Raw genomic sequence first — 16,113 nt, forward strand, 5'->3', positions numbered from 1 at the left:
ATTGTTATTTTGTCATTGAAAAATGTACAGGGTGTCCCAAATTCAATGCTCACTGAAAGCATCTCAAGAACTCAGAATTCCATAAATATAGAACGAATAAATCGAATCCATACTTGTAGTGTCTAAGTGCCTTCTAAAAAATTCATACCAAATCATCAAATATCTACAACTCCCGATTGTTACAACAGTCCATTCAACAGTCATCCACATGCTACCATGAAAAAATTTCCAATGAGTTACTGGCCAGTTTCTTTCGCAATTTGAGTCGAATGAATCATGTTCAAAATTCGGATCTGAATCCGTACCTGGTATCGGTAAAAATGAATGTTCAACGAGCGAATACAAAGCGAATAAATCAGTTGATTTTATCAGCGAAATTAATACAGCTAAAGCTCAAATCAATTGGATTTTCATTTTCTACTTGACAAGTCGTTATTCACAATAACACTTGTTCGTTATGAAAAGTAATTCACTCTGTAGAATTCCACATATTTATTTACATACTATTTCACAAAAATCAAATACAATCAATGCTGAATAGGAATGCAATAAGTAACCATGCATCGATAAAATAACTTCTGACATTTGCGAATTCGATATGAAAAAATACATGGCAATTAAAAAAATCTGATCCAATGAATACATATGTGTAGATATAAAAGTCTAATAAACGATAAAATAAAAGGATTTCAATGAAAATACTTGTTTCGTTATATGTTCAATCACATTTTATAGAAGAATTTTTGAATTATTTGGATTTTTCCCCAACGTACTCCATAATATTTCAACAGAAATAAAAGGAATGTTGGAAAGCACCATCGATCACAAAAAAAAACTAATATGATACAGCTCCACGTGATTTTATTGATTTTCAAGATGATAGTGTAATAAAATCAAATCAGAGAATCTTATTTTTTTGTGAAATTTGATTTTTTCACGTAAGTACTGATACCAAGAGCAGTTTTCACAAATAGGTGATATTATTCATTTGAATTCATGAAATCTTAATCACCGTCTAGGTTAATCATTAACAATGATAATGAGATCAGTGAAAGCAATACGACTCTTCTTCAGATTAATACCTTACTGTTACAATTGGTAATAAAAAAAAATTGGAAATCGATACATTTCGAAAAACGATTATTATAACAATTAGGTATAGATTAGCTCCTGGAGCCGCAATGAAATCTATAATTATTCCTGTAGGTTCAAGTTATGTGTGCTTGGGACAGCCTGTTGTATAACCACGGTTGGTGCGTCACTTGACATCTCATTAGTAGAGGGAACGAAGGTGATTAGGGTTTTTGGACCTTTTCCACAGGGACAAAAAGTGACGTTGCTTTTTTGCAAGTAACGATACACAACGTAAATATAAGGGTCTAAAGTAAAGTAAATAGCCATCAAAAAATCTGCTAATCGGGACAACCGTTGTATTCGATAGTCGTTCCTGTAAAACTGGACCAGTGGGATGCAGATCTGGAACAGAAAATTAAATTGGAATGTTTGAACTGACGATATTTCGTATTCGTTATGTTTAAACGTTAATTTTCATATGATGTGATAAACGGATACGATTTCAGCTGAAATATTATACTGGATTATCCATTTCATGAGCCGGATTTTACAGCCCTGTTTCAATGACATATGTCAAACAGAAATGTCATATGTTAATTTAAGGTTAGCCATTTAGCAATATGGATCGTTTTTCTACTGCTGAACACTTTTTACAAAAATATTGAATCTGTAGTATGAGGCCAATTGAAAAGTCCCCGGTCTGCTGCACAGATGGCGGTGCTAGTATTAAATCCATATGATTTTTACTTAGTACCAACCTTCAAAGTATAAGTGTCAAAATATGACAGCTATCCGGCTATTGGTTTGTGAGATATTGCGTTGTGAGTGTAGCTACTTTTGTTCTTTGAAGAAAGATGGAAAAAAAGAATTTCGTGTGCTGATAAAATATTGCTTTTTGAAAATAAAAAATACAGTTGAAGCAAAATCTTTGCTTGATGAAGAGTTTCCGGGGTATGCATGAGGAAAATCAACCATCATTGGTATGCTAAGTTTAAACTTGGTGAAATGAGCACCGAAGACGGCGAACGCAGTGGACGCTCAAAAGAGTCTGTCACCGACGAAAAAAATCATAAAAGTTCACAAAATAATTTTGAATGACCGTAGAGTGAAGTTGGTCGAGATAGCAGACATTGTGAAGATATGATCTGAACGTGTACATCATATCATTCACACATATTTGTACATGAAAAAGCTGTGTGCAAAATGGGTGCCGCACGAGCTCACAATCGATCAGAAGCAACAACGAGTTAATGATTCTGAGCAGTGTTTGAAGCGGTTTAAGTGCAATAAACCTGAATTTTTGCGTCGATATGTGATAATGGAGGAAACATGGCTCCATTATTCTACTCCGGAGTCCAATCGACAGTCAGCTGAGTGGACTACACACGATGAAACAAATCCAAAACGATGAAAAACAAAACAGTCAGCTGACAAGGTTATGGCATCAGTATTCTGAGATACGCAAGGTATAATATTAATTGATTACCTCCAAAAGGGCCAGACCATCAACAGCGATTATTATATAGCGTTATCGAATCGTTTAAAAAATGAAATCTTTTAAAAACGGCCCCATTTGAAAAAAAAAGGTGCTGTTTCATCAATACAATGGGCCGTGTTACAAATCAATGAAAACAATGGCAAATTTTGTATGAATTGGGCTTCGAATTGCTTCTGCATTCACCCTATTCGCCAGATCTGGCCCCCAGCGACTTTTTCCTGTTCTCAAACCCCAAAAGAATGTTCGCTGGAAAGAAATTTAGCGCCAATGAAGAAGTAATCGCCGAAACTGAGGCCTATTTTGAAGTGAAAGATAAATCATACTACAAAAATGGTATCGAAAAGTTGGAAGTTCGCTATAATCGCTATATCTCCCTCGAAGGCAACTATGTTGAATAATAAAATTGAATTTTGCCAAAAAAAGTGTTTTACTATGATATACCGGGGACTTTTCTATTGGCCTGTTACGTTTAGTGCATCACGAAAGATGATGGTCGACCCAATCGTCCATCTGAGTGTACAATGAAGACAGTGCGAGGAAATTCGAAAAAACTGGATCTGTAATTAATTTCTTGAGGTCCATACATAATCGAAATGTTTCCTTGACGGAAATATTTGGTACTCTAAATGAAAGTGTTGAAGAAGATTCAAAATTCATCAATTCCTCAACGCGCACAACAATTGGGCATCTATTACGACACGTTATGGTCTATTTTGCATCTTGAATAGCATATCCATCCTTACATCACACGGAGGACATTTTAATGATGTTAATGATAGTGATAATGGCAAGGTTCGAGCATTATATTGAAATAAAAATTTCATCGATATTCTAAATGAACATGTGTTTTATTAACGTTTACTTTCGTAACTACAAAAAAGATAGTTACTTTACGAACGGGTATGGCACGCTTTAGTACATGTGAAAAGCGGAAAATTTTCAGAGGTCACCTTTAGTGGATCCAAAAAGCATTACTCTAAAGTTTTAGTCCCTTTATTCAATTAATATACAATATTTTCATGAATCACCTTATATTTGGTAAAGCTATATATGTCAATTCAGTTGGAAAATTCCCCTTTATTGAAGCAATTTGATTAAATTGCAGTTTTGGGAAACCTGACATAGTTTGCAGTCGATTCATCGAACAATTAATGAAATCAAATTATGCACAACAAACTTTCTGGAACAGATGAAAGCGAGATACTACGTCGCCAATTAAGGCATTGAAAACAAAACTATAACTATAAAAAAAAGAATCCAAACATTTTTCCAAACAGATAGTTAGTATTGCGTACCCCGAAATTATGTCTTTGAATTCGTTTAAATTTCAATCATCATTCAAATTTTTTTCGTAACGTATTTCTGCAAGAGCACTATCCTTGAATTAAACCGAATTTTGAAACGGTGTTTCATTTCAGTAAAATTTAATGACTGTATTAGTGCCAAAGACGATTATAACTCTGTAATCAACATCATCTGGATGACAGCAAGTGAATTTAGGAGTAATGATCACTGCGACGATTAAAATATAATTTCAAATTGCCTCAAAATATTCTATTGCATATGATGTATGGCATATTCGAGAAATTGAAAGTGAATGCTTCCAGAGAACTCTTACTCTTGAACAGTTTCGAAAAATGGATATAGGACAACAATTATTGAAGTAAGTACCTTTTCTCATTTCTTATATTACTTTTGGAGGTGGTCCGTCTCTGCCAAAAGTTTTTTTATGATTCATATCCGTTCCATACGAGTATTTGGAACTAAAGTTGGAATGGGAAGAATTTAGCCTGCAATAAATCTGAAAGTTTCCTTTTAGCGTATCAAGTTAATCTGAAGATTCCGTTCTAGATCACGAATATAAACAAGAAATGAGCAGTGCAACTTCGATATCTAGTGAATAATATTCTCAGTTAAATCCATCGATCTTATATTAATGTCAACCGATTGTACTCAACATGTGGTTATAAGTTGTATCATTATTGGTTTTTTTTTATTTCTATAACTGCGATTTTTAACATTTTTCTCTTTCCCTGCTAAATTATTACTACAAAAAAATTAAATGGGAAGTCATCGGCAGGATTCGAACCTCGGTAATATAAATCCAATACTCGAATTGGCGGTAATTTATAACTCGGCAACTAAAAGACTAGAAATATAGAGTAAAAGAAATTATATTCAGTATCACCAGATTTTGAATAAACATTTATGTTTATGCGAAACTAACAGTCTTAGGATACAAAACAAGTTACTTTTCTGAAAGGCTTGAATGACCTACATTCCCCAGTAGGCTGTGGTCAGCACTCATGAACTCATATAACACCCTGTATAATCGATGTAATTTTCTACTCAGCTGGTTCAGCAGTAGGGATCAGTATTTTCATGTGAAAATATTGTGTTCCAGTCTTCCACGGCCTGAGAATTTTGTTTCTATATTTCAAGCCAATTTTTTTCAATATTTTGGGATATTTGAAAAAGTTGGAAAAGAAATTATAGAGTGAAATTCTCAGTTACTTCTTCAGTCGTCTTTTGGATTCGGCAGATCACAAAAATATTGGAATGAATAAAAGTGATGACGATTATAGAAGGTACCTCCAAATGGATTGAACCTTTTGCTACAATTCGTCATTTTGAGAAGTGATAGCAGACGTCGGATCTCCGAAATAAAAATCAAGGATTATTACCGGATATATTTATTTAATAATACCGTCATTAATGTATCTAGACAGGTAATTTAGCCATATATTCCACCATCATTAATCTATGACAAAGGCAGACTTCAGAATATGTATATATAATGCTGTGTGAAGGGCAGCATTGCTACTACGTTTGCTTTCAATCAATGGATTCCAATGCCAGTGCAATACCTAATACATGAAAGTTGTCGATAACGGTCGTAAAGGCACTTACCATTTTTTTTTGCTATAATGAGAGTTTGGGTTTGATCCCCCATTAGTCAAACGCCTATTCGACTCTATATATCGAATATACTGAAAGGGTGATCCTTGTATGTAAAGCATTACAGTCGAATCCTATTCAGTCCCATAGATATAATATACAATATTACTCCCATTGATTTTGGTTTAGCACAGGGCTTTCCAACAAGAGGTTTCAATTTGAATAGCCAGCTATCTGGGAAGCTGTCACTTCCGAAGCTGTTATCCTTTGATATTCGACAAGTGAAAATTACGCCATTACGAAAAATGGAACCTTATACGCTTCAACTACCCGTTCAAATTGTTGAAATTTACTACAAAAATGGTGAAAATTGTGCAGTGACAGTTCGCAAAACTAACGTTTGTCGATTATAAATAATGATGCTGGAATATGATTCATTGATTTCTCAGAAAATATACTGTTTTTATATCAAACTGAAACCTCTTATTGAAAAACCCTGAATATTTACAATAATTTCACAGTCACAGGAAAAAATACTTCTCGATTTTTCACTTTTAATGCGTGTATTTCAGGATCAGTGTCGTATTTTCAGAACTTTCGTTAATAATTCATCTAGATAAAATATCATTTACTGATTTTTTCAGTTTATACGCTGAAAATCAGAGAAACCAGCAATTTTTTTTAGAATTTCAATGAGGACATGAAAAATTTTGCAACGATTTCCACTAAATACATCTTACCTATATTCTACATTCACTGAAATGAATTAATTCCAAAACCAACGATGATTATTTGAATGTAAATGGGTGAAAAATAGCTGTGAGAGAAAAGACTCGAATCCACATGTCAATTAATTCGATTCGACAAGAAAATGCTCGTGTATCTCGAAAATTCTTTCGCCTAAATCAATTCGAAAGAACTCACCATTTGTGGAGCCCAACAGACGACAAATGTGATACAAAGTATCGACATCAGTTTGGAAAATGCAATTTCCTCAGGTGTCCTATGTGAGTAAGTCGTCCCATTATTTGTTAGAATGGATTTGCTAACCCTTCTTATCAGGACACGCCTCGATGATTTCATCCTAGACAGGGCCCAGACCAGAACCATATTCAACAGAGAAATACATAATAAAAGTGTAGTACCTTGAAGAAAAAAATTGTTCTGAATATTTGATAATTTGAAGTGTGTGATAACAGTTGAATATTTGCTCAATAATATGTTTTCCAATATGATACAATTAAAAATGGTGTATTGATTTTTGACATTTCTTATGTCATTTATAAATGTTATGCTATTTAACCGTAGAAAGATTCAAGCTTCATCAACGCTTTTAACAGAGTTTACCATTACAAAAGAACATTTTAACGGGTGTTTTTTTTCGAGGTATATAACTTTGAGTTGGCATTACTGTCCAAGATGGCAACCGATTTAACAGCTGTCAAGTGATTTATTCTCAGTTTGGTTTGGCAATTCATCATGAATAGACTCACGCCTGAACAATGCTTGCAAATAGTGCAATTTTGTTTCGAAAATAATGGTTCTGTGCGAAATACGTATCGCGCACTACGTCCATTTTATTTTGTTTAGCGATGAAGCGCACTTCTAGTTGAATGGCTACGTCAACAAACAAAACTGCCGCATTTGGAGTGAAGCTAATCCTCAAGTGTATGTCGAAACACCGTTACATCCAGAAAAACTGACTGTTTGGTGCGCTTTATGGGCTGGTGGAATCATTGGTCCGTACTTCTTCAAAAACGATGATTGCCAGAACTTTACAGTCAATGGTGATCGGTATAGAGCCATGATTATTAACTTTTTCATTCCTGAATTGAACAACCATGATGTCCAGCAGCTGTGGTTCCAACAAGACGGCGCAACATGTCACACAGCTCGTGCCAAAAATCGATTTATTGAAAGACACGTTTGGTGACCGCCTAATTTCACGTTTTGGACCTGTGAATTGGCCTCCAAGATCTTGTGATTTAACACCGCTATACTACTTTCTGTGGGGCTATGTAAAGTCATTGATCTATGCGGATAAGCCACAAACCCTTGACCATTTGGAAGACAACATTCGCCGTGTTATTGCCGATATACGGCCACAAATGTTGGAAAAAGTCATCGAAAATTGGACGTCCAGATTGGACTACACCCGAGCCAGCCGTGGCGGTCATATACTAAAAATCATATTTAAAATGAAATGCCACAAGACTATCTTGCGGACATATAAAATTCACGTCAATCGAATAATCCATCGTTGTTTCATTGCAATTTAAAGTTCTATAGCTCTAAAAACACACCCTTTATAAGTAGGTAGATACCTACATTTTTACCTCCTTTTCAAAGTCTCTCATAAATTTATGTGTAACATTTCAAATTGCAAAGGAACTGAATTGCGGTAATTCGAGAATTCTTTCCAGTAACATTCGAGCGAAAATGTCATTGTATCTAGTAAGAAAACTTCAATTCGTTGCTCTTAAAATTTGCTACAATTGGTACAAAATTTGCAGTCCTTGTTTCGTTTAGTATCATCGCAGAACCAATACATAAATCAATATTTTCCATGGTAGTCAAAGTAAATAAATCTCAATGGCGTATCTACAAGAAACAACATCCGGGAAGTCTGAGATAACTTACCAAAAACGAAGAAAAGATAAGCGTATATTTTGTCACGTACTGTAGTTGCATCTCTGTACCTCGAACATGCACCATCTTTGTAATAAGATCCGAATCCGACCAAAGGAAGAAAAGTCCAGGTAGCTGATATAATCCAGAACCCTACTAAGCACCTGAACAACAGCTCATAAGTCACAATCTGAAAAAAGTTTTATTGTAAAATGCAAAAAGGCGAACAAAAGTAACTAGGAGATATCTGAGTGATTGTCGTGCATTGTTGAGATGTTAATCCTCACCTGCTGATAAAGAAATGGTTTTGTGAGTGCTAACCATCTTTCCACAGCCATAATTAAAGCTATACAGCCTGAGCCAACTCCAAAGGCTCTAAGTAAAACGAAACCTTTGCATATGTATTCTTTTTCTACTACTGCATACTCATTTATAAGAATCATGGCTAGCATGCCAACCATTGCAACAAGATCATTTATAGCCAGGCAATTAAGCAAAAGTACTTGCTTACGATTTCGGGCTTTAGATGTTGTGTTCAAAATATACAGTGCTGCACAATTTCCAAAAGTGCCAACAATGAAGCACAAGCAAGAAGTTGCGTGTTGGAACAACATCTTTAAACTCTTTTCTTGGCACAGAACTTGTCACTAACAGTGTAATATTTGACGAATCAAATTTATCACATATTTACTTAGCGAGTATATCGATATTTCATTATTTCAGACTAATATGCCTCTCAACAATTAGAATTCGAGTAGAAACAACAATCCTAGCATTTCGTTCGTCACTGGCAGTGTAGAAGAAGTGGAAAATTAGTGATGAACTGTTTGGATACCGGATCAACTGAAATAAGAGAAGAAAATTATCAACTTTGTATTCAAGTATTACTTTGATATCGGCATGAAAGATATCGGAATGTTCATTACTAAGGCATTACAGATCAGTGTTGCCTTAATACAATTTTCATTACATCTAATGATGTTATTAGTTCCACTTAAAGAGCTCCTGCTGATAAATTCTGTCTTTATCTGCGTCGAAATGAAAATATCGGTCCAAGTTTGCCTTTGATAGGGCTACCAGTATTATTCGAGACAATAACGGGTGTTTCATACAGAAATAAGATCTTGTCGTGAATACAATCATTTTCATTCAATGGATAGGAAATCAATAAGTTAGATTCGCCATACGCTGAATAAAATAAATAAATAAATTAGTTAGATTCGCAAAAAAACATTCATTTTCGATTCATGATAACATATATGTCATATATCAAGAATGACGAAAACACTGAAGTTAAGTCAGGAGCTTTGTATACTCTTATTTAGTTCGTTATACTTGAAATTCTATATACAGGGTGTCCAGATCACTTTCGCACAGAATTATTCTTTTCATGAATGGAATTTGAGGTTGAACCTTATTCATCCCCTGCTTAAAATCATTCTAAAATTACAGATATCATGACGCAATGTTCAGACAATGAGAGTTCAAAAAGAAAAGTTCCTTTCTTTGTTCGATATAACCGAAAGTAATATTTGCCCCATAAATTCAATAATAAATAAACATGAATAATATGCATTCAGAATAAGTGAATAACAATAAGGATTCTAACCAGCTTGAAATCCAGACAATAGACTATAAACAAAAACAATTCATTACATACCTTCACACTACTCCTTTATAACATGTTCACTCCGCTTCTAATAAGTATATTGAAAAATTAATTAAGAAAATATTCCAAGATATGAATCTCGAAATTTTCTTAATTAAAATATATTCTAGTCCACTCTTTAACATGCTACAGTTCAAAATTTGAAATGTTGTCTCTAGTCGACGTAAACATCAACAACCAACGTAAAACTACCTGCTCACTTCAACCCCAACTGATCCCAGGGTAACAGCAATTTGCACTTAAGAAAGGAATCTCGGAAATTTTGACAGAATGAAATTGAAAGTTATCAATGTAGAGTGATTAACATTCCTACGATTAGATTTTACATTGTTCTCCTAATTTTTCTGGCACGAATTTGATTCGATGAGTAATTGATAATTCATTGTATTTTATTGGAAGAAATAGATCCAGTTTTCAATCAAAGTTGGTTTCAAACATGTGTTAGTTTAGAAAAATTAGATATAAGAATGTAAATAGATTCATTTGAATGATTTTCGGAAATATGAGTGCAGGACAGGGGAGATTTGGAAATATGATTACAATGGCAGGGAAGATTTTGAATTGATGGATTCACTTTGAAGGATGAGAAGTGTCATTGTGAAAATTTTGGGATATGAATCTCGCGTTCAGCAGTTATCGGATAGAATTGAATTTGACTATGGATTCGTCATCAGTGAGTAGAATCTCATCGTTTGAGCCTTTTCCGGCTCAAAATTCCAGACATTGTGAAGAAATGATAGAGCGATCTCAAAAGGGTCATAAAATGAAAAAAGTACACAGGTAAGTGTTTTTTTTCGAATTTTTCGAGTGTTCTAGTGTAAAACCGTCTTAGATCTTTGCGAAACCCAAAACTGACTGAAAAGAATCAGTTTTATTACTATGTCCTTCCGATATCTCATGCATAACATGTCTTTAAGTGGAATTATCTTTATCTGAACATTTCTTCTCTTACCTGAAGAATTTAATCTTTAGAACTTACTTTTGTTTATTGAATTCAATAATCGAAAATAATTAATGAATATTCACAATATCTAAACAATGGGTGGCTAATTTTCACTTGAATTACTAAATCCAGACAATATATAGATAGATTAACAGCAGTAAAGACAGAAATTCAACTGCATTTTCTTGCAATATGCATTTCCGTTAAAATCGAATGTACTCAGTTTTGACTGGATTTCAAAATACAGTTGACGCTTATGGTTTTTTATCTAATCAACTGAATAAATGATCTTACTCATCAGTAGGTATTATGAAAAGTCTATTTTTAATCGAATTGCAAAATCAGTTATTTATTCAAAAGTAGGTCTAAACTAAAAATAAAATCGATAAAAGCACTGACTTCCCATCAGGAGCTTTTAAAAGCTCGTTCATTAATATAATAATTATAACAAAAAACTTGCTTTGAATGTTTCTTCGTTTTTTGAATTGCATAGTTGGTTTTTTGGTTGCAGTTCATACTTCAAAGAATGTTTTTGTTGTTATAAATAAAAAAATACCAAGTATGTGCTATCGTTGCATTCCAAATAGAATGACACGTGATTTCCTCTGACAATATACAGGGGGTGCCATTTGAAAATGAAAAGTGAGGGGTAGCTACCGCAGGGCTGTCAAATGTACGAGTCTTTTTTATACATCATTGGGAAGGTACTGTGATGTTATACAAAGCAATTTTTTTATTATCTTGTCAAGTAAGCTAGATATTGACTGTATACGATAACTTGGGACACCCAGTATGGTTATAACATGAAAGAATGTTTGAATTCTGAAAAACCCTGGAGTCAAAATGAAATTCAACGAAAGCTGATGGAGAACATACAGACGAGGAGATATTTTCCTTTTAGTTATGTTTTTGGTTTAGTTAAGATTTCTTTAATCTTCAAATCGAGTTGAGTATTAATGAATCATTTGGTCGCCGTTTCGGGAAAACAGAAGAACAAAACCACCTTCAATTAAAACACATTTGGATAATCTATCACGGTTCAGTTACCTGTGACTATAGCTCAATTATTATTTTATTTCAGCTATGGACATGGATTAGTACGTGAGGATCAAACTTAAATTGTTTTCCAGAGACAATGGCATTCCTCAAACCCAACAGGAACAACAAAACGTAACTAATTTGCATTTCTCCTAGCTAGTGCAGACAACAAAAAGTTATTCGTAAACTTTAATAGGTCGTCCCACTTGTTCAGCATAGTTTTCGGCATAACATTTTCTAAAGTTAATTGAAAGGTAAGGACTTTCAAGAGGGGGGAAACTCCGTGATCAAATCCGTTTATATGCCTAGGGAATAATTGTGAAGAAAAGGGGAAATCAGTATGGCTTCAACGGAGGAATTCCCAACACAATATCTAGAATTTGAAGTTTTTGAGTTCACAGCAGATGTTATAGATTTGTTTCACCAATTTTTGGATATTCCGAAACGAACTTTTGGACATTTGAGTGTGCAGTCTAGTGCTCTAGCTTGGTTTTGGTTTGGAACGATCATTTGAAATGAAGCATTCTTTCTCCGACAAGTTTGACAGCTCTTTGAAACATCTGGTTTGAATCTGTTGAAATTTGGAAGTATTTGATATGATAAGTTTTCGAAGATGTGACGAAGAAAATAATGCTAATACTTCACTCAATAAGTCCATAGATTTTCTCAGAACTTATCAGGTACCAGGAATTTTTCACTTCAGATGTATAAGTGAAATTTCACAAAAAACTCTTGTCAGTGCGTTTCAGCGTTCATTTTCATCTCGAAACCAAGCCAGGTCACAATAGAATACCTATAACTTCTGTTCTCTCCACATAGTTTCGGACAATCCCTTTTCATCTCAGTATTTTCTTGCTGCTTTTTTCTTTATCGCAACAATCTCCCTTGCTTTTAACCTCCTTCAACTAATCTATATCGTCCATTTTCCAGGAGACCACTAACCCAATCATGAAGGGTCAAAATAGCTTAACTTAGCGCCCTGTACCTTTCCTCTTACCTAAGTTCCCAACAATTTATGGACTTCTGTTTCACAATTATCTCTATTCTTCATCCCATTTCATCTACTGAGCTTTAATTGTTGTTCAAATGAACCCTCAATACCCTAGGAAAAATTGAAAATGTCCCCACAAAGATTTAGTAGAACATGGAGGATATTCACCTCTTTCTATATTTGGGAAGTGAGGTCTTTCCAGAAACTGCAGATTGTTTGCACTAATATCAATGAAGGATACTTTGTTTTATTTTATCCGTTATGAATTTCTATCAAAAACCACATCCATTGAAGGAATTTGTGTATTTTTTTGCTAAAGTCTGATATTCTCAGCCGTTCTACATTTAATCTTTTTCCACCAAGAATCATTTTAATATTGTTCTTTGAAATGTAGCTCCACCTATCCTTTTACGATTCTAGAGAAATTCAACAAAAAACTTGATTTTCTATATCATAAATTGTTAGGAAGCTGAGCTTTGAGCTATTATTTTCCGGTCATCAAATTCTTGGATGTTGTTGAATCATAAAATTCAAAGAATGTATGTATAGCTATGACAACATCCAATTGAAAATATCTTACCGCAAACCTTTCATTTATAATAATTATAGTAACAAATACTCAAAGCTTTGGCCCAAATTCTTCTTGCCGCTAAATTGGCACAACTGTTCCTTATGTATACCTACATAGAGTTTAAGCGATAATCATCTTTATTTTGTTTATAGTAACAATTTTTTTTTATTTTAGTTAGTAGTGTAGTTTGTTTTAAGATGGATAACCTTATCTTATTTCGAATAGATTTTTTTGTACGGACGCATTGGAAGTTTGAATATAGTTAGTTGGGAAAGGATACCTCAAGAACGTTCAATACCAAAATAATAGCCAAAAAATTAACAAATATTATCGCACAACATCCTGAATATTCGGAATTGAACCCCAGCTGAGTTACATATATCCCTTTCCAAGACTCAAATTTTTACTTCGAGGCAATTTTTTTAGGTCCATAAAAGAGAATTTTCAGAGAGCTCTTAAGTCGATTTCTTTCCAAAGATATTTATGTGTTCAATGAACCAATTCATGGGTTTTGTTAAACACATAATAAGGAAATAGGGAAGCGCTTCGTGTGAAATAAACGAAGATTCCGAATATTCAGCAGAATTATCGTTAATTCAATCCAACAATTGTAAACTTACACTCAATTTCCAACAGTCCTAAATGCACTTTACACTTTTCAAAATCAATTTTTCTCAATGTGTATTCCGGTAACTTTTTCGGCTGAAAACTATCGTCTAAATCTATAACTCGATCGAAACAAAATGATTTAAAACTGAGCTTGATAATTGCACATCAGCAAACGCCGCACACAACAATGATACAGAATCACCAGTCTTCCAATCACTCATTAACATAAAATGTGATTAATGTTTATTCCTTTTCATGTTCTTCGCCTTATGCATACCAATTGACTTAGGATAAGTCTCGCTGAGAAGCTTGTTGGTAGATTCCTTCACGCCGCTGGGAAGGAAGAAATTAGTTGAAGGACAATTGGAGCTGATTCCATCTTCAGAAGAAGCTAGTGAACGATTTGATACTGTATACATATCACGTGGTTATCGTGAATTTGACTCATGCACGTGAAATACACGAGGATCAGCTTTATTTATGGGTTTCAGGGTGTTTGGTTTCTTACATGACTCATATTTGCGAAGAAAATTCGAGTGATCAGAATTTTTATCAACTGGAAAGAGCCAGTCATCTATATAATGATGATGCTTGATTTGAGGAATTAAGCGAAAATCGTTGTTATCCTACATATTGGTGTATTTCATCTAATCGCAGATATATTCAATTGATACATCGTCTTCTACTAGGAACTAATTATCGGAATTTGCTAATTATTTCAACCCATGTGCATTCTAGCGAATACAAATGCCTATCGCCTCAGTATCGGATTAGTTCTCATTAAATATTCCTAGGGGAAAACAATTATAAATCGCATGTGTTCTACATTACACTATACAACGCCGTTGAAGCTCAGATATGTGCGATAATATTCTCATTTTAGATGTGCTCCAGATAGACGAAAGAGGGCTACCTTGGTTTTCCCAAAGCCACAGCCCAATCATCCTTCTGGCATCAATTGTGATAGTGGCCGAAAGGATCATCCACTCATAATTTGCCAACACCATCAGGCTGAAGAACATTGTCCAAGATTAACAGTTTGGTTTTCGTCCCAAGCATTCCACCACAGATCAGCTCCTCATAGTTGTGGAATATGCATCCTGTCTCTAAAGAAATCAGGTAACTAAGATGTAATATTTCTTGATATTCCTAAGACTTTGGACACCGTATGACACGAGGGTCTTCATGCAGAGAAAGTTTTCCTTCCGATGTGTCAACCCATCAACTCTATTCTACAGAATCGCTCGTTCAGGAGCAGCAATCTCCAAAAGAATCTCTGCCTCTATATGTAGATTCGAGTGATCAGAATTTTTCTCAACTGGAAAGAGCCAGTCATCTATGTAATGCTGATGCTAGATTTGGAAGGATTAGGCGAAAATTGGTGTTATCCTGACAGAACCTATCTATCGGTGTATTTCATCCAATCCCAGATATATGCAATTAATACATCGTCTTTTACTAGGAACTAATTATCGTAATTCGCTAATCATTTCAACCCATGTGCATTCTAGCGAATACAAATGCCTATCGCTTCAGTGTCGTTAAATTGGCTCTCATCAAATATTCCTAGGGGAAAACAATTATAAATCGCATGTATTCTACATTACACTATATAACGCCGTTGAAGCTCTGACAAATATGTGCGATAATATTATCATTTTAGATGTGCTCCAGATAGACGAAAGGGAGCAACTGGTTTCTCCAAAGCCAGCTGCTCAGAGTTGTGGAATATATGCATTATGTCTCTAAAAGAATCAGGTAACAATGGTGCAATATTTCTTGATATTCCTAAGCTTTAGACGCCATATGGCACGAGGGTCTTCATAAAGAGAAAATGTTCCTTCCGATGTGTCAACTCAGCAACCCTATTCTACAGAATCGCTCGTTCAGAGCAGCAATCTCAAAAAGAACCTCTGTCTCTATAGATCTAGATGCCAGAGTCCCTCAAGGTAGTCGTCTCCTCTTCTATATTGAGCAAAAAAAGCGGACATCACCAAGTCCGAAGCCTTATATGCAGATGACACTGCTCTCATGGCCAGGTCAAAAGCTGATTTTCAACTGAATACCTTTAAAAAGAATTAAGCCACGGAGATTGGTCAAACGTCCAAATGTACTGGGAATCCCAAGTAAAATTACAAATTATTCTGCAGACTGGAAATACAATTTATCGCCATTGAACCATCTCAAATCAGAA

The 16,113-nt window shown here is 34.5% G+C and overlaps 1 protein-coding gene across 3 annotated transcripts; it reads right to left on the bottom strand.

The window, feature by feature from the left end:
• Positions 1 to 477: 477 nt before the first annotated feature.
• LOC123686260 (prostaglandin E2 receptor EP3 subtype) lies at positions 478 to 15,710 on the bottom strand. 3 transcript variants are annotated; one of them, XM_045626277.1, is made up of 5 exons: positions 13,931 to 15,710; positions 8,386 to 8,941; positions 8,111 to 8,288; positions 6,395 to 6,615; positions 478 to 1,476 (listed from the first exon to the last, which is right to left on the bottom strand). In XM_045626277.1, exons 2-5 carry the CDS (start codon positions 8,710 to 8,712, stop codon positions 1,195 to 1,197), a joined length of 1,008 nt encoding a protein of 335 aa, XP_045482233.1. In that variant the 5' UTR covers positions 8,713 to 8,941; positions 13,931 to 15,710; the 3' UTR covers positions 478 to 1,194. The 3 variants fall into 3 exon arrangements, with proteins under 3 accessions (XP_045482233.1, XP_045482235.1, XP_045482234.1); XM_045626279.1 differs by lacking the exon at positions 13,931 to 15,710 and adding an exon at positions 10,747 to 10,871; XM_045626278.1 differs by lacking the exon at positions 13,931 to 15,710 and adding an exon at positions 9,759 to 10,014.
• Positions 15,711 to 16,113: the final 403 nt, after the last annotated feature.

This window comes from Harmonia axyridis, chromosome X (assembly GCF_914767665.1).
Source record: "Harmonia axyridis chromosome X, icHarAxyr1.1, whole genome shotgun sequence".
Lineage (NCBI taxonomy): Eukaryota > Metazoa > Arthropoda > Insecta > Coleoptera > Coccinellidae > Harmonia > Harmonia axyridis.

What these genes read in the sequence shown, in the direction of transcription:
- LOC123686260 (XM_045626277.1), bottom strand. Translation starts at nt 8,712, where the DNA reads ATGTTGTTCCAACACGCAACTTCTTGCTTGTGCTTCATTGTTGGCACT. An exon ending in AACCATTTCTTTATCAGCAG is followed by an intron (nt 8,289 to 8,385) that starts GTGAGGATTAAC and finishes AACTTTTTTCAG; the next exon opens with ATTGTGACTTATGAGCTGTT. An exon ending in TCTGTTGGGCTCCACAAATG is followed by an intron (nt 1,477 to 6,394) that starts GTGAGTTCTTTC and finishes TTTCTGTTCCAG; the next exon opens with ATCTGCATCCCACTGGTCCA.